The sequence below is a fragment of the Acomys russatus genome, chromosome 29 (genome assembly GCF_903995435.1).
Source record: "Acomys russatus chromosome 29, mAcoRus1.1, whole genome shotgun sequence".
In the NCBI taxonomy this organism is placed as follows: domain Eukaryota; kingdom Metazoa; phylum Chordata; class Mammalia; order Rodentia; family Muridae; genus Acomys; species Acomys russatus.
Genome location: NC_067165.1, coordinates 30,330,198 through 30,347,817, shown reverse-complemented (window position 1 = coordinate 30,347,817; position 17,620 = coordinate 30,330,198). Strand labels below are relative to the sequence as shown.

Here is a 17,620-nt window from a genome sequence, read left to right as displayed (position 1 = left end):
CACCCTGCAAACCCAGGGCGGTAGCTCACAACCGGCATCTCAGCTCTCGGGAGGTGGAGGCAAGAAAGAGTGGAACTTCAAGGTCATTCTCAGCTACAGTTTGAGGCAGGCTATATATAAGAGACCCCGTCCCCTCTTTCCGCCATCTTGGTGCCTGTGGAGGACTGCTGGGAACAGGACTTCTAAAACGCGACTATGTCTGGAAGGCTGTGGTGCAAAGCCATTTCTGCTGGCTACAAACGAGGTCTCCGGAACCAAAGAGAGCACACAGCTTTTCTTAAAATTGAAGGTGTTTATGCCCGGGATGAAACTGAATTCTACTTAGGCAAGAGATGTGCTTCTCTGTGTAAAGCAAAAAAACAAAACAAAACAAAACAAACAAACAAACAAAAAACCACAGTGACTCCTGGAGGCAAACCAAACAAAACCAGAGTGATCTGGGGAAAAGTAACTTGGGCCCATGGAAACAGTGGCATGGTTCATGCCAAATTCCGAAGCAACCTTCCTGCGAAGGCCACTGGACACAGAATCCGTGTGATGCGCTGTACCCTTCTCGGACTTAAACTAATGAAAAGTAAACAAATAAAAGTGGAAGGGGGAAAAAAAAGGACCCCATCTCAAGACAAGCAAACCAACAAATCACCCATCTCTCAGAAGGCCTCTGGGAAATGGGCCCTAGTAACTATTCCACAGTATTATTAACCCATTTCACGGAAGAGGAAACCAAGAAGCTTTGTAAAGAGCTGCTCTGGATCGAACCCTGGGCTTGGAGCTTCACATACTGTGTCAAGACACAGATCTACCAATATTCACAGGGTCACGGAATCCCAGCACGAGACGGTGGAGTCCCTGGCTGGCGCATAGTTAGCCCGTTCTCACGGAGAAGCCTCTCCCCCCCACCCCTCCCCGACCCCCCACCCCACCTCACCCCCGCCAGATTCACAGCATTGCTGGTTTCTGTGCTACCAGCATGTTTGCTTATTTATTTATTTTGAGACAAGCTTTCTCTGTGTAGCCTTGACTGTCCTGAACTCACTTTGTAGACCAGGCTGGCCTCGAACTCACAGCGATCCACCTGCCTCTGCCTCCCCAGTGCTGGGATTAAAGGCATGTACCACCACGCCCAGCTGGCTTGTTGTTCTTGAGCTGGGTTTCCCCTTAGAGGTGTTTGTTGTATGCATGTGCATACATGCACATGCCAAAGCCTACATGTGAAGGTCGGAGGACGACCCACTGAAGGCAGCTGTCTTCTTTCTCTGCATGTTTTGGTTTGGTTTGCTTTAGTTTGGTGTTTTGAGGCTGGTTTTCTCTCTGTGTTGCCTTGGTTGTCCTGGAACTTACTCTATAGACTGGGTTGGCCTCAAACTCACGGAGATCCACCTGCCTCTACCTCCCGGGTGCTGGCATTAAAGGTGTGAGCCACCCTGCCCAGTTCACCACATGCTCTGAATTCAGTTCACTAGGCTTAATGGAAAGCACCTTTATCTACTGAGCCGTTTTTGCTGGCCCAAGGTGTTTATTTTACACACACACACACACACACACACACACACACACACACACACACGGTGTTCTATTTGCATGTACACCTACATGCCAGAAGAGGGCATCAGATCCCAGTATAGACGGTTGTGAGGCACCATGTGGTTGCTGGGAATTGAACTCAGGACTCCTGGAAGAGCAACCAGTGCTCTTAACCTCTTAGCTATCTCTCCAGCCCCCCCCCCCTTTTTTAAATCCCTGACCCCCCTGAAGGTATATGGGATAGAACTGGCAGGGAAGACACTATGCAAGGAGTCCCCCCCTCTTTTTTTTCTTTTCTTTTGGTTTTTCAAGACAGGGTCTCTCTGTGTAGTCCTGCCTGTCCTGGACTCACTTTGTAGACCAGGCTGGCCTCGAACTCACAAAGGGAAGGAGTTCCTTTTAATTATAAGCACATTAGTGTTTTTTAAAAAAAAGTCTATGTTTAAGTTTGCAAAGTTCCTGAAGATTCCAGTCAGCATTAAGTCGTTTGCTGTCCAGCACTGAGTACATGTTTCTGTGTGACTGGGTCACACTGGAGAGTACCACCACCCATGAACTAGCTGTGTTACAGATGGGCTCATAAACTGCGTGCCAATCTCGCTGGGTGTGCCCCTCTCACCGTGTGGCTAACATAGTCTGTCTGGAGGATGCGGCGTCTGTTTGTCTCTGTGTAGTGATGTCTGAAAGTATAAATGAGGCTGTTTGCTTTGCATTTCCCAGTGAAGCCGCGTTGTCCACTTTTGGGGTGTCTTTCTGCCTTAATGCAAACTGTCAGAGTACGGCACGTGTGTCAGGCCTGTCCTATCAGTGTCGGGAGCCGCATCTCACATGCAGTCAAGTAGAAGTTGCTTGGTAGGTAGCATGTGTGTGTGGCTCTGTTGATGTGTTATCATGTGTACATACATGTGTGTGCACACCGGGTCGTCTCCTGCAGGCTATTTAGCTGGTGCAGGCTCACAGTATCTGACACAGCTCCAAGTCACTGAATAAACAAATTCCAGCCCTGGGCTGCAACGTGGAGGATCTGTCTTGTTGCATGCAGGAAGTGTGTCTTCTTGGACTAACCACCATTGGGCGGGCCCACTTTCACTCTCAGTGTAGGCCAGCCTTCCTCAGGCAGAAAGCCAGAGCTCTGTGCCTACCCAAACCCTGCTAGAGTCCAGGCACATTAGCCCTGTAAGGAAGCTGTGGCTTTCCTGGAGATAATGCTGGGACTTCCTTGGAACCCACCACCCCCCCCCCCATGCCCAAGAAGCACTATTTCCTCTTCCCATTTCACAGAAGAGGAAACTGAGGTCCAACAAAGGCGAGTGGAGGGCTGGAGAGATGGCTCAGAGGTTAAGAGTTCTTCCAAAGGTGTCCAGTTCAATTCCCAGCAACCACATGGTGGCTCACAACCACCTGTAATGAGATCTGGTGCCTTCTTATGGTGGGCAGGCACACATGTGGACAGAATACTGTATAAATAATAAACAAATAAATATTTTTTGAAAAAAAAAAAGGAGGAGGAGAAGGGAGAGAGTGGAATAGCTGGCCTAGGGCGTTAAAGGACTCAGGGAAGCCACGGCAGACTCCTTGATCTTTCCAAGCCTACGGAAAGCCCTGAAACTTTCTCAGTTTCCTCCTACCCCTAATCCTTTTTTACCCAGAAGCCCAAGCTTCCTTTACTGGCCCAAGTCTGCCGTGAGCAAGGGGCTAGGCTTAGATAGCCTGTCTACCTGAAATACTGTGTAGTTCCTGTTCCTTTACTGGGCTCTGCCATCTCCAGCTGGGCTCTGCCATCTCCAGCTGCGGGGCGTGCCCCGTGACTTGGGGAAGCCCGGGGCAACTCAGAGGAAGCTGACAGCTGAAGGGAGCGCTGCAGGTGCGAAGTGTCTTTCTACATCCCCCTCCAGCCATGCAAAACCAAGCCTTACTCTTCTGGCTGACCTGCCTGCCTCACGGCAGCTACTGGCTTTGCACGCCTCCCTACTGCCCCAGAGATGCCCTTCCTCAAGGCAATCTTCTTACAGATGAGGAAACCTCGGCTATGAGCATTGTACCAACACTTCCATCTCTCTTTGTTACCAGCAGCTATTGCAGGATGTCTGACACGCCTTCCTTGCCCCACCCCCACCCCCGCAGGCCTCAGTCACTCTTCCTGGGTCTGAAAACCTCTCTCAAGGCCCCAGCATTCCCAACTTTCCTGGAATGTACAGTCAGTCAGTGCAGGTCCTGGTACCACACAGTGCTAGAAACTATGCTCGAGTCAGGATGGAGGTCCTTAGCCACCGGGTCCCTGGTCTTCACCCTTTCAGTCCACGCCCTCCAGAATTGGCACAGGCGCCAGCTAGCCACCGGCCTGAGGCAAAGATCGCTAGGTAGATCAAACATTAACTCTCCGTCTGGCTCTAGCTCTGCTCTGCTGGGACTGGGAGCTCCAAGCCCCTCGCACAGGCCTGTGGACCCTCCTCCCACAAATCCCCTTCGCCTACCTCCTTCGCTGGGGCAACCCAGGTCTCATCCTTTCCTTCCCCCGCCTCGCACCTGTTCACCTCCGCCCGCCAGGGCCCTATCCCGCGGCCAAGAAAAAAGTTGCAAACAGACTCCTGGCACCCCAGCTACCGCCCTTCGCTCGGGCGTCGTAGCCCACTCCCTGGGGATGAAAACGCAACTCGCAACTCGGGGCCCACTTCTCAGCCCAAGTTTCTCTGATCTTTATCTTTTTCGAGTCACCCAGAATTTGTCCCTCCAGCTCCTGCCGTGACAGTAGATGCCCCCGCCTTGCGCATACCCGGAGTCCCGGGACTCCCAAAGTCCTCCCGCGGGTTGGTGTCTCTCCTCGCGCCCACAAGAGCGCACCCGACCCGTCTACACTAACTTGCACCAGCCTCTCCTGGGGGGCCCTGTACGATCCCCTCCAGACCTGGTCACGCACACGCCCACCCCAAGCGCCCAGCAAGTAGCTCCGGGCCTCCCCTGCCTGTCAGTTGGCCGCCGGCCTCCTGGCTTGTGTTCCCTGAGCGCCCTTCGGGCACACGGCCGACACGCCCACCAAGCCCGTGGCTGGCGCCTCCGAGGCCCGGGGGCTGCGTTGCAAACTCTGCAGCCTCACCGTCTTCTTCCGGGCTACCATCTTCTCCAGCTTTTTGGCGATTCTCAACAGCTCCTCTTCCAGGCCCATGTTGCACCACGACGCCCCGCGGGGTTAGGGGCGCAGGGCAGCAGCGAGCGCCAAAGCGCGAGCGGCACGGGCCGCAAACACACCAGACACTCAAGCCCGACGGGGGCGGGGCACGCCCCTCCCAGCACTGGGGGAGGGGTGGCGGGCACTAAATATAGACTTCAAGGACTGCCCGGGCAAACATTGCCTGAGCCTGGCGGGTCGCGCCTCTAGAGGAAGGACCAGGCTGGGGAGAAGGGGCTCTTCTCCTCCTACCCTCATAGGGGTGCCGCAGGCTGCAGGAAGGTTTGGGCATGAGGGTTCGCCAGGAGTATCATTGCAGCTGTGGGAAGTTCTGAGCTGCTGGGTCTCGGCATCGCTGCGCTCCCTGAGGGGGGATTTAGCGCTTCGTGGCTATGCCCAAGCCCGGAAAAGTTGGTGCATTCATCTCGGTGCAGTCATAAAGACAGCTCTGCCCTAACTTAGGCTCCTTCGTGCGCCCAAGTCTTGTGGTGCGCAGGCATCTCAGGAGGTATGCCAGAGCCATTTGCCCGCCAATCGACTTTATTGTTTTTCTAACGAGTTCTCAAAGTGCTGTGGCCAGTCCTGGGGCCACTCTGAAAGGCTAAGCTTTGGGTGATTCTCAGGGCGGTGCGCAGAGGGTGGGCTTGGAAGAGTAATTTTGGGTGGAGGGAATAACTGTACCTCCCACTCTCAGTTGTTGCTCACATCTGCTCTCGGGTGGAAAAAAAATCTTCCCAGAATCCTCTGTAGACCTAGTTTCCCTCCTGACAGAAAATGACCTTTCTGCGAAGGTCTCTGATCTGAAAGAGGGCAGAGGAGGGCCCACGGCGTATGAGAGTTTGGAGCACTGTGAAATCTCCCGACTTTCTGAGGTAACCTCGGAGACCAGGTCTGAACCAGAGGCAGCCTGTTGTGGACGCCCGTCTGCCAACTGCGCTGTGCAATGTCAAGGGTTTGTTGTTTTTTCCATTCAACAAACTTAAAAAATCAACTAGCAAGAAAGACCTCCTGCAGCAGGTTGGGCAAAATATCCATTAAAGAGGACTGGATTTATCACAGCTGGGGTGAGGTAAGGCGGGGGGGGGGGGGGAGGGCACTTGGACGGCCCAGCTGGGGCGTCATCCCCTCTCAAGAAGTGAAATTTATTGCAGCAAAGGGCCGAGTGGGAGTTTGGTCAGGGGGGGAAGGGAGGTCTGTGTAATTAAGGAGGCAGCATGTGCTTCTATTTACTGAGCACGTACTGTATTTATCCAGTATTTATACTGTAAATATCCAAGACAGCCCTCCCGGAGCACTCGTTGTACAAAGTTTGGAGATGGGAGGGTCGCTGGCGTGGCAGCGGTGGAGGAACTGAAAAGTGAGTGGCTGCCATACGGAGATGTGGAGAGCTTGGGCAGGGGAAGGGCGGGGCCTCAGCACCTCGTGGACAAAGCCAATGTTTTGATTGGAGCTTCTGGGAGGCCACTTGGCCAACATAAGCACGAAGGACCCTAAGAAACCATTTCCAATCGTATTATGCAAAAGGAAGACCTCATTGACACTGTCCTGGGATGTAGCCAGCACTGGTGGGACCCACGACATCCCCTCTGCCCACCTGAGAGGTCACGTGCACACAATCATGGCACACAGCTGCCACTTGGCATTTCTCCCTGTGAGCTTTGGGGGTTAGGCAGGGAACTGATATCCCTAGAGGGGCCCAGCATCAGTGGTAAACGCCCCATTCTTTACTCTACAAGGGACAGCTCGGAGGCTGTTTCCTAACTCACTGTCCCTGCCTCAGTCTCCAGCGTGCTGGAATTACAGATCTGTGCCACAATGCCAGCATCCTTTATGCTTTCGTGTGTCTATGCGCATGAGTGCACATGGCAGCCAGAGATTGATGGGTGCATTTCTCAGTTGCTAGCCATCTTAGTTTTTATGTACATTGGTGTTTTGCCTGCATATATGTCAGATCCCCTGGAAGTGGAATTAGAGTTGTAAGCTGCCATGTGGGTGCTGGGAATTGAACCCTGGTCCTCTGGCAGAACAGTCGGTGCTCTTAACAGCTGAGCCATCTCTCCAGCACCACCACCCGATTTTTCGAGACAGGGTCTCTCACTGAGAGTGGAGATGTCAGCATGCCCCTGGGATCCTCCTGTGTCCGCTTCCACAGAACCAGGAGTGCAATGCATCCTTTTTGCATAAGCCCTGCAGATCTGAACTCACATCGAGCCTATATGGCAAGCACTTTCCCAACAGCTTTCTCCCTACCAGCTTTACTGCTTGCTGACCTTCTGCCTCGTTTCTCCCTTTGGCATACTCCCAGGGGTCACCCCACAACTACTTTGCCTAACTTATCATTTCAGAGTGATCAAGAGGGGCTATGGTAGGGACTACGGATGAGCCGAACACCAGGTGCCACCATGAGCACATGGTTCGAGTGTGTTTTCTTGGTTCCTGGTGTGGCGATGTTGAATGGTGACTCAGCTTTTACGGGGCAGCACCTACTTAAGAGGCAATTGTGTCACAGGGCCACTGCCCTGGAAGGGAGTGAGTGCTGACAAAAGTGAGTTACAATGCAGCAAATGGAGAGCACTGGGCATAGGTGCTTGCTTTCCACTTCCTTGCGATGCTGTGACGGAGATCGCAGAACCTGAGGCCAATAAAACTCTTTACTGTAGACAGTGCTTTCCTCCATCACTCTATTACAGCAGCACAAGACAGAGAGATGCCGCGCTGGAGGATGATGCCGCGCTGGAGGATGCTCAACAGGACCCCTGACCTCAGGGATGCACTCTCCGGTTGGGATCGGTTTGCTATACCAAATACCCCCTGGGGCAAAACTGACCACTATTCTTAACCAGCCATGGTCCTCACCTGGGCCAGGGAAAAGAAAAGCAAGTCCCAACAGTTTTTCCATTTCTCTATTACTCTTTAGAACCCGTAAGTGAGCCAGGTGGTGGTGGCTCATACCTTTAGTCCCAGCACTTGGGAGGCAGAGGCAGGCGATTGCTGTGAGTTCAAGGCCAGCATGGTCTACAAAGTTAGTCTAGAACAGCCAAGGCTACACAGAGAAACTTTGTCTCGAAAAACCAAAAAATAAAATAAAATAAATAAATCCAAAGCAAGCCCCCCACCAAGAACCTGTCAGTGAAACCAGGGGGATTCATCCCTCCCCCAAGAATTCTTTATTAGAGATGAGCAAGATAATAAGTGAGATGATGAACAAATGCTGACCCTGGGGGCTCAAGAACTAACTGCTTCTTTAGGACCAAGGGACATCCCAGCCTTCAGGGTCAACAGTTCAACTCCTAGCCAGACTGCTGGCCATTCACTGGGTACCCTCTGGTCTCCCCTGTTTGGCTTGGCCCACTCCTGCAGGATCCAGCCATCAAGGGGCTGAAAAACAGAGCTGTTCGTGGTTGCTGGCAGTCTAGTTTTGTAATTGGGGCTGAGCAATGGTGGGACCTCTGGTGCTGGAAAGCAGACCCTTTGAAGTTCCTTTTATCTCTCCGACTCCTTTCTCGGTCCCTCACTTCCCCCAGACTTCTGATTTGATCAAGCGAAAAGTGAGAGAAGTAGGATCAGTCAACCCAGACCATTCCTTTCCTTTCTGTTGAATCAAGGCAGGTAGACAGGTGAGTTGCAATCTATTTCCAGACTGGGGAACACAGTGCAGACCCCAAGGAGGGCAAGGCTCTCCCTCTAAAGGAGGCATTCAGAGTACATTAGCTTGTGCAGTATAGACCTCAGCGTACCAGAACTGGGGTGTAACATCTGCAGTGATGAGACAGGAGACCAGCTGATGCCGGTCCTGCCCCTGCGCGCAGAGCCAACCTCTGCAACCTGGCTCTGTTCATTCCGAGTCCGTCCTTGAGACCAGCTTTCCAGTGAGAAACCACACCTGCAGGATGTGGCATCCATAGTGCCTAGCAACAGTCTGGACATAAAGCTGGAATTCATCAGACTGATGAGTGGCCACAAGACAGTGCCCGGGAATAAATGGTGGCAAGTGGGTCCCACCCTTGTCGGAAGAAACACAATCTTGGTATGGTAAGGATGGAGGGCTGGGTAACTTAACCCAGAGCAGGCATTCTCAGGTCTAACTCCAGAGCTGCCTGGCCCAGGACATCAGCCCCAACACAGAAGGGCCAGTGTCCTTGGGAGGGGCATGGCTCACAAAAGGAAGGGGAGCACTCTATGGGCTCAAGTCCCAGCTCTGACTGTTGGGGTCCAGTGTGGGCCATGCAGAGGGGTCACCAAGGAACTAGTCATGCAAAAGTTGCAGGGAACTTGTTGGGAGAACCCCGGTCCTTGAGCCATCATCTCCTTCTGTGAGGCCAACCTGGGAGGAGAAGAGTGAAGGTGACATTTAAATCTCCTTGTGCCTTTTCTCTGGGAAAATGCTATAGCCAGGCTTCACTCTGTATCACACAGTCCTGGGCTAGAGCAGGCAGGTGGCACCAGGCTTAACAACAGCCACCTCGGTCCACAGTGTGGCCAACTCGGAGCAAAGCCTCCCTCCCCTCTCTGCCTGCTCTTGACCAACTCTACGGCCTGGGCACCTACACTTGGAACCACACACCAGTGCTCCTACCAGAATGTTCCTTCTAGACAGAGGCTGCCGGGCAGAGGGACTGTCTTCCAGACTCCGGCCTCCCCGTCTGTAGGATCGAGTGCTCTCTGAGCTGGAAGGGAGAGATGGCCAATGTCACCCTGCTTGCCCAGAGCCCCTCAGAGGGACCCAGGTAGACAAGGTTGGGGGTTGGTGAAAGGGAACCAGTCTACCAGGCCCCTAGGCTGCATCTTCACAGACCATGGCGGTCTGGAACTGACCTCTCCCCAGAGGCCTCTGAGGATGTTCCCAAGTCCAGTTCTCCCCAAACTCAAATCTAGACAAAAAAAAAAAAAGGTTTGCAGAGAAGAGAGGCCATTGGCTCCTGGGTTGCAGTTGGGGACCGGTATAGATTTCACTGAGCCCTTAAGAAGGAACCATGCAGATGGGGCAAAGCCTTTTCTCCTCCCATCATCCTCAGCAGCCCAAGCCCTGTCTCCTCTTTGGCTCTTCTGGCCAGATTTGAAAGCAGGTGGTTTGGAAGAGGAAAAGGTAACGCGTCCTCCATCCAGGTCCAGCCTACAACTTGGCTCCTAGCGTAAGACTATGACCCAGGCTTCAGCAGATACTGTTCAGGTGAGGAAGCTGACGCATGCTCAGAGAGCCAGGACACATGCTGGGTGGCACAGCCAGGCCCTTACCAACCTGAACTTGACAGGGAGATACACCTCAGTAGGGGTGGCTCCAGATGCCGGTACAGGGCGGGAGGTGCCTGGTGGCTCCTGGCAGCCTTCTTCAGGGCTGGCTGGGGCTTGGCTCAACCCCCCAGGTTCCAAAGAGCTGGTGAGGCTGGAGGAGGAAGATGCTGGGCTGCTGCGGTTCTCTGAGGCCTCAGGAGACTCTGATCTCAGGCTGCGAATGTCCGAGTGATCTAGAACCACAAAGTAACAAAGCTTGTTTTCAGTTGTTCCCCTGTAATTAGAAAGTAGAAGCAGCTGGGCGCGATGGTGCACACCTTTATTCCCAGTGCTCAGAGAGGCAGAGGCAGGTGGACCTCTGTGGGTTCGAGGCCAGCATGGTCTACAGAGTGAGTCCCAGGACAGCCAGGATTACACAAAGAAACCCTGTTTTGAAAAACTATTTAAAAAAAAAAAAAAAAGTAGAAATGCTGGGCTGCTGAGATAGATGGCTCAGCTGTTAAGAGCACTGGCTGCTCTTCCAGAGGTCCTGAGTTCAATTCCCAGAAATCACGTGGTGGCTCATAACCATATATAAAGAGATCTGATGCCCTCTTCTGGCAGAAAGGTGTACATGCAGACAGCATAAATGAACAAAGTTAGAAAGGCTTCCCTCTTTGGGGACTTTGGCTTGTAGGGTCCCCATGGCTCTTCCCCGACTCTCCAGCCTCTTTGTCACCCCTGGGCTCTCATGTAGTAGAATCATGTGGTCACCCCCACTAATCATGATGGCTTGTGCTGTTTCTGTTCACCCCTCTCCTCAGCCTGGGCCTCCTGCCCATCCCCCACACCCAGCTTAGGCCTCCCCTCCTTCAGGGAGTCCTTCTAACCCACTGCCAGCTCCAACGGGACCTGCCCCTCCCTTTATCTCTCTCTCTGGACTCCCAGAACAAGCTCCATTCATCTCACACAGGCCTCAAGCACAGCCAGGCTCTGCTCTCTGCTAGGAGCTGCAGAGAACAGTTTGTGAAGGACCCAGCCTGGGCCTGCTGGGATGGGTTACCACTTTCTAGTGTGACCAACTGCTTCCCAGTCTTCATCTCCTCACTAGACTCACTCTCCGCTAATGCTTAGCTTTTTGGGGGGGGGGGGCGGTGTTGGTTTTTCAAGACAGCATTTCTCTGTGTAGCCTTGGCTGTCCTGGACTCACTTTGTAGACCACGCTAGCCTCGAACTCACAGAGGTCCACCTGCCTCTGCCTCCTGAGTGCTGGGATTAAAGGTGTGTGCATTCACTGCCGCCCTGCCCCCTCAGCCCCAAGCTGGTCTTGAACTCAGTAGATAGCTGAATATGGTCCTGAACTTCCTGCCTCTGTGTCCTGAAAGCTAGAGTCACAAACACAAGCCAGCACACTTGGCTCTGCCTCGCACTTGCAGCTCAGGGCCCCACACAGCAGTCCCTCAATAAATGGCTTGATCACAATACTTATGGGCAGCCAGCTGTACCTCCACTGGAATGTCCGGCTCGCCCAGGGAATGTGGTCCGGGAAGAGTTTTTGATGGGCAGGGGTGGAGGGCTGTCCTCACTCTGGCTCTGAGAGGTGGCTGGCCCTGGGCTAGCAACGGTCTCATAGGTCTTGTTGCTGACGTGCAGCCTCCCACTGGCCCAGCATGCCTGCGCTGGGAGCTTCACATGGCAGTGCTGTGGGGAGGGGACAAGGCCATCTTGGTTTCCACAGTTCAGCCTGCCCCTTCCCACAGCAGCCCCAATATGGCTTTCGTCTGGTGCTGTCCAGAGGGGAAGGGGCTGAGCCTACCTTCTCTTCCTCATCCTCCTCACTGTCAAAACCGTGTTCCGTGAAATGTCCCCAAGGGTAGTCCATGTGGAGAGGGAAGGTGAGGGTCCCTGCTTGTGCCTGCTCCAGCTGCCAAAACCAAAGGCTTGCCATGTCAGAGGGCTAACAGGGGTGCAGAAAGGTTAGAGGCCAGCCTCTACCCTCAGGCTCACCAGCTCTTCGCATTCCTTGTGCTGTTTCTTCCTGGCTATGTCCAGAGCCGTCTCTCCAGCATCATTTACTGTCAAGGGCAAATCCAAGGTCATAGTCAGAATCAAGGAGACATTGAAACCGCTTAGAGGTTAATATGGGCCTCTGAATCTGACTATCTGGGTATGAAAACTGGCTCTGCGACTTTCTCCTGTGTGGCCTTGGATGGTCTGCTTAGACTTGCTGGGTCTTAATCGTCTCATCTATAAAATGGATATGGTACTTGAAACTGCCTGACCAGGCTGTGAAGATTCACCAACTAACAGTGCAGATCACTTATCATGGGGTCAGACACGTGCAGCAATTGCATCACAAGTACTGAGATTCCGCTCGATTTGCTCCATCCACACCTTTTTTTGGTAGGCTCGCTAGCTCTGTGAAACTCCCGTTTTACAGATGAGGTTGAGGCTCAAGAAATGAATGACAACCCCCACCCCGGGGGGCCACAGAGGAGGGCAGAAGCAAGCCAGGAGGAGGAGTGTTACTGCAGTGTGTGCTCGCTGTCAGTGAAGGTACAAAGCCCTACACGAGGGGCGGTCGGAAAGGAGTCTGGAGGAGGCGTCAAGCCGCACCTGCTCCCACGGGAGCTCTCCCTTTCAGCAGCAGCTTGAGACAGTCCAGCTGGCCGTGGAGTGCAGCGCAGTGAAGGGCGGTGTTTCCGTCTGCAGCCTTGGTATCCAAGTGGCCACTAGGAGGAGGGGGTTGCAGGGAGGTTCCGGGAGGGGAACATGCAAGCAGGAGGTGGGGGGGGGGTGGGGGAGGTGGTGGTAGAGGGTGTCAAAGTCCCAGGAAAAGAGGGAGGAGGCAAGGATGGAGTTGGGGGGACAGCAAGGTTGCTGACGGCAGTGGACTCTCACCCGTTGTGGATGAGGAAGTCCACTAGGGGTAGGGAAGCCTGGCAGGCGACTCTGACGGCCAAGTGCAGGGCGGGTTCTCCGGGTGCCTGAACACACATATACATGCATGAGTTCCCCCTGTTACTTGCTCTCAACCCAGTGCTGCCCTCTTGAATCCTTGTTGCCCCAACATCTCTTGAGTATGAAGTGGTCAGAAATCCCAATTAGATGAGACCAGCTGGACAGACCCTCACATTAGGAACCCAGCCAGTCCCTTATGGCTTCCCTCAGTGGCTTCTCCTCCGCCCTAGGGGAAGGCGTTCCCAAATCTTCACCTGTCTGGGGCTCCCCTTTTCTCCCACTTCCTCACTGAGGTCTCTCTGGCCTCCCTAGCGGGCCCATGCTGCCACCCTCACTCAAGCGCTATGCCCTCACTGCCCACTGGGTGGCCTGTGAAGATTTCAGTTAAACAGTTCAGAGACACCCTGCTCCGCCTCCTCTAGGGCTAAGGGCCAGTGCAGGGCCTTACAGGATAAGCTCACCATGCTCCATCACTGAGCTACGCCCCCAGCCAGTAACTTCATGTGTTTTGATTTTTTTTTAATTAATTTATTTTTATTTTATGTGTATTGTATGTCTACGGGTGTCAGATTTTGGAGTTACAGACAGTTGTGAGCTGCCATGTGGGTGCTGGGAATTGAACCCGGGTCCTCTGGAAGAACAGTCAGTGCTCCCAACCGCTGAGCCATCTCTCCAGCCCGCGTTTGATTTTTAAAGATTGCTTCCTTCCCCACCCCCATGTGCATGGGCATTTTGCCTACAAGTTCTAGAACCACATGCATGCAGTGCCCACAGAGGCCAGAAGAGGGCATCAGATCCCCTGGAACTGGAGTGACAGACAATTGTGAGCCTCCACGGGAGTTCTGGGAATTGAACCTAGGTCCTTGGGAAGAACGGCCAGTGCTTTTGGCAGCCGAGCCCTCTCTCCAGTCTCATAACTCCAGTTTTAAATGGCTACTCACAGCGGCTCCTCCTGAGGCAGTGGCTTTCACTGCTCTAATCAGACCTGGCCTTCCCACTTCTGTGGCTATTGCTAACTCATTTTATAAACAAGGAAACCGGACCCAGAGAAGTTAGGTAACTGCCCTGGGTCGCGCAGCTTGGAAAAGACACAGCCAGGATTCGGATCTAGGTTGGCCTGCCTGGAATTGTTCTCTTTCCGCACTGAGTGGGTGAGACTTGAGCAGACGGTAGAAGGTGGTGACAGCTGGTCCTAGAGGAGGTCTGAGGAGTAAGTGAGTGCAGGTGTGTTATAAGTGGCCCTGGGAGGGACTCGCACCTGCCCATCAGGCCCTGGCAGCAGCTGTTCAAAGTCCTGCCCATTGGCAAAGGCCTCCAGTACTGACAGGAGGTCCTTGCTGCAGATGGCCGACCATAGCCTCTGGGGCTCAGGTGTGGACTGGCGTGCAAACCTGTGTTCCACATACTTGGCTACGATGTAATCCCTTCGGCTGCTCCTACAAAGACAATAGAGAATCACAGGTCCCCAGAAGTTTTTCCACACAGTAACTTCTGGAACTACTACCCTCCAGGAAAATCTGGTATCCTGTTAACTTCAAGGCCCAGGGTGTTAAGGGGAGCTCCTTTCTCCCCAGCCTTCTGACCCCAGATTCCTCTTAGACCCTGGGAACTGGAGACCTAGCAACCCCACCCCCCTTTTGAGACTGTCCTTACATGTCACTCTCAGCAGAGGGTTTGGGGCTGCCATGGGAAGGCAGACGGGCCTCCATGACTTCATTGAAGCGGGAGTTTCCGATGTTCAAAGCCAGCTGGAGGCACAGCACAGTGTGAGTGGCGAGTCAGCGGGTAAATTTGGTGTTAGGACAGAGTTCCTGGCAAGGTTCAGCCTTCCAAGCTCCGTGCCTCCCCCACAGTTCCCCATGCACCGCCCCTACCAACCCGACTCTGGTTACTTTGGATCCATTCCCAGTTAGCCAAGCTCGGCCTCACAAACCCTTCCGGTCCCACCACACCTCTAACAGTCTCTCTGCCCCTGTTCTCACCAGCAGCTCCGAGGGACTCAGGAGGTCCAAGGTGAGCGACTGTATGCGGGAGAAGCGCACGCCCAGCTCGCGGTGGACACCCGAGCACTGGATACAGGTGAGCACGCCCAGGTTGGTACTGAGCCACGTGGGGTCTGCAGAGGAGCGGAGCGGAAGCCTACAGCCCAGAACCCCTTCTCCCACGGCCCGCCCCCCAACCACCAAAGCTTCCCCACCGCTGACCTGCAGCCCCACAGTCGCAGCAATGGTCGTTCCCGGGCCTACTCTTCACCTCAGCAACGAGCATCTTGGTGAGGTCGTGGGGCTCCCCATCCAATCTACTGCCGCCCCAAGACCACTGGCCGCCGCTGGGCTCCCCCTGAAAGGCGCTGCTCAGGGCTTCGTCCTTGCTGTTCTGTAGCACTGACACCCACCTGGGAAGATGGACCGAGCCGGTTGGGGACAGGTGTGGACCGAGTTCCCTCCCCCCGCACGCACTGCCCCACCACTGCTAGCCCAGAGCTGGCACTCACGCCTCACACTCCAGCTCGTCCTCTGCATGAAAGTGGTATGTACGGTTGTCTGTGGGCGAGAGAAAAGGTTATCAAAGCCCACAGATCCTGCAGGCCTTCCCCAGGACAAACTGTGGAGCCTGAGATCAGGCACTCCTAAGGGAGTGTCGCCACCTTCCCAAGTCATCTTCAAAGTAGGGGCCCCCCAAAAAGGCTGTCTGTATGACTCGGGATCAGTGCACAGCATCCCCACCCCATGGAGCTCAAGCACAACACGACCTTTACCTTCAGCCACCACCCAGCTCTGTTTTCCTTGCTTCCTACTTCTCTCCCTTCACCTAGCCCTACCAGTTCCTGAGCTGTTGTGGCTAAGGCTCTAACCACACTGCACCTTGCTTCCAGAACCACACCAGTCCCTACCTTCAGGGAACAAGGTCCAGACCATGAAAAGGCAGTTCCAGGCCTTGCCTCTCACTTGCTCCTGTGTGAAGTCCCTTGTAAGTCTGGTGTCTTACATGCCTTTTTTTTTTTGGTTTTTCGAGACAGGGTTTCTCTGTGTAGCCTTGGCCATCCTGGACTCAGTTTGTAGACCAGGCTGGCCTCGAACTCACAGCGATCCACCTGCCTCTGCCTCCCGAGTGCTGGGATTAAAGGCGTGCGCCACCACGCCTGGCTCCTGGATCCCTTTCTCACTCCTTTCAAGAGCGTTCCCTGTCTGGAATGACGGCTCGGTGGTTAAGAGCACTGGCTGCTCTTCCAGAGGACCCAAGTTCAATTCCCAGCACCCACAGGGCAGCTCACTGCTTTCTGTAACCCCAGTTCTAGGGGATCTAACAGACATGCAGGCAGGCAAAATACCAATACACATAAGATAAAAATAAATCATTAAGCGGGTTCCCTGAAGACAAGAGCCTTTTTTTTTTTTTTTTTTTTTTTTTAATGAGACAAGATCTTATGTAGCCCAGGCTGGCCTAAACTCCCCATGTAGCTGAGGATTGCCTTGAACTTCTGATCTCGCTGCTGGGATTACAGGTGTGCACCACCACACTTAGTGTTACGTGATTCTCAGCACAGAACGCAGAACATCATGCATGCTAGGCAGTACAAGCTACATGCCTGGCCTGAGAGGCCAGCTCTTTCCCAACCTGCATTCACTTCCCTAAAGCCTGGCAGGAAAGCCCCCTACTGCCAGAGCCACAAAAAAGGTAAATCGGTTTCAAAAGCCAGATAGGCCAGAGCCATTCAAACGTGCTCCACGTGACCATCATACTTTGTATATATACAGGAGGCAGGTGTGCTTCTGTATTCGGTGGATGGCAGGTGAGATCCTGTGAGTAACAAGCTCTTGGAGTCCTAGGCCTGCAGTGCTAGGCTTTGACTCCTTGGTGCCCTGAATATAGCCCCAGTCCTGGCTACCATCCCTTAGGAGCGACACTCTGGGCAGTGTGGGGCCAGCATAGACTACTCACGGGTCACCAGGTCGAAGCACCTTTTATCCTCAGGGTTTGGTCTCACTTGGCACGTCAGCAGGGCCAGCTTCACTGGGGGCCGGTTGATCTGTGGGAGTGTGAGGGTGGAGGGACATCATGTTATCCTCTGGGCCTGTGGGTCCTCCTGGGAGGGTCCTAAGTGAGAGGGACCTTTGGATGCATCCTTTCTCCCGAGAGGGATCTCGAGTACTCTGGATCTAAGATCAGAGGGCCATTCTACACAAGGGCTTGGCGCCTGTCTGCTCAGAACCCCTAAGAGGCCTCACCATGCTGTGTGAGATGGTCAGGCAGCCATACTTGACTCCACACTTCCTCTTCTGCCAGACTTTTCGGATCCTAAGGCCCAGAAGGACAGAAAAACAGTGACCAGTGGCTCACATCTAATTCCCCTGTGTCAGAGAACAGAATATACGACATCTTCCCTTCCCGCCCACTGTGCCTCGCCACTCCCTGCCCTCGAGAAGCTCCAAGTATGATGGGCGGAAAGGCCCATACTTTAGAACTCCTATTCTAAAGGTCACTCTGATTCTGATACCCTGAGAGCTTCTAGCCTGATGGAAGAGGCACAACTCACAACTTCACTTATTGTTTATTTGGTTGGTTTGGTTTTTGTTTGTTGAGATAGGCTTTCTCTGTGTAGCCTTGGCTGTCCTGGACTCGCTTTGTAGACCAAGCTGGCCTCGAACTCAGAGATCTGCCTGCCTCTGCCACCCTGAGTGCTGGGATTGCAGGTGTGCACCACCACGCCCAGCATCCTTACTTACTTTGTGTGTTGGAATGCCAGAGCACAGAAAT

General features: G+C 53.7%; 2 protein-coding genes across 2 annotated transcripts in view; both read right to left on the bottom strand.

Moving 5' to 3' along the window:
• The window catches only part of Tcea3 (transcription elongation factor A3), a 38,149-nt gene extending 33,344 nt beyond the window's left edge, over positions 1–4,805 (bottom strand). Inside the window, exon 1 of the mRNA XM_051172107.1 lies at positions 4,619–4,805. Coding sequence (XP_051028064.1) covers positions 4,619–4,687 — 69 coding nt within the window. The 5' untranslated portion in view covers positions 4,688–4,805. The remainder of the gene's footprint in view (positions 1–4,618) is intronic.
• Positions 4,806–8,585: 3,780 nt separating this feature from the next.
• Positions 8,586–17,620, bottom strand: part of Asap3 (ArfGAP with SH3 domain, ankyrin repeat and PH domain 3) — a 43,892-nt gene continuing 34,857 nt past the window's right edge. The window contains exons 11-25 of the mRNA XM_051172122.1: positions 17,092–17,161; positions 16,805–16,892; positions 15,357–15,405; positions 15,067–15,257; positions 14,845–14,978; positions 14,516–14,610; positions 14,121–14,298; positions 12,803–12,888; positions 12,518–12,633; positions 11,909–11,976; positions 11,718–11,825; positions 11,407–11,602; positions 9,930–10,155; positions 9,267–9,357; positions 8,586–9,014 (exon numbers count right to left, since the gene is read on the bottom strand). Of these exons, the coding sequence (XP_051028079.1) occupies positions 8,937–9,014; positions 9,267–9,357; positions 9,930–10,155; positions 11,407–11,602; positions 11,718–11,825; positions 11,909–11,976; positions 12,518–12,633; positions 12,803–12,888; positions 14,121–14,298; positions 14,516–14,610; positions 14,845–14,978; positions 15,067–15,257; positions 15,357–15,405; positions 16,805–16,892; positions 17,092–17,161 (1,774 nt within the window). The 3' untranslated portion in view covers positions 8,586–8,936. The remainder of the gene's footprint in view (positions 9,015–9,266; positions 9,358–9,929; positions 10,156–11,406; positions 11,603–11,717; positions 11,826–11,908; positions 11,977–12,517; positions 12,634–12,802; positions 12,889–14,120; positions 14,299–14,515; positions 14,611–14,844; positions 14,979–15,066; positions 15,258–15,356; positions 15,406–16,804; positions 16,893–17,091; positions 17,162–17,620) is intronic.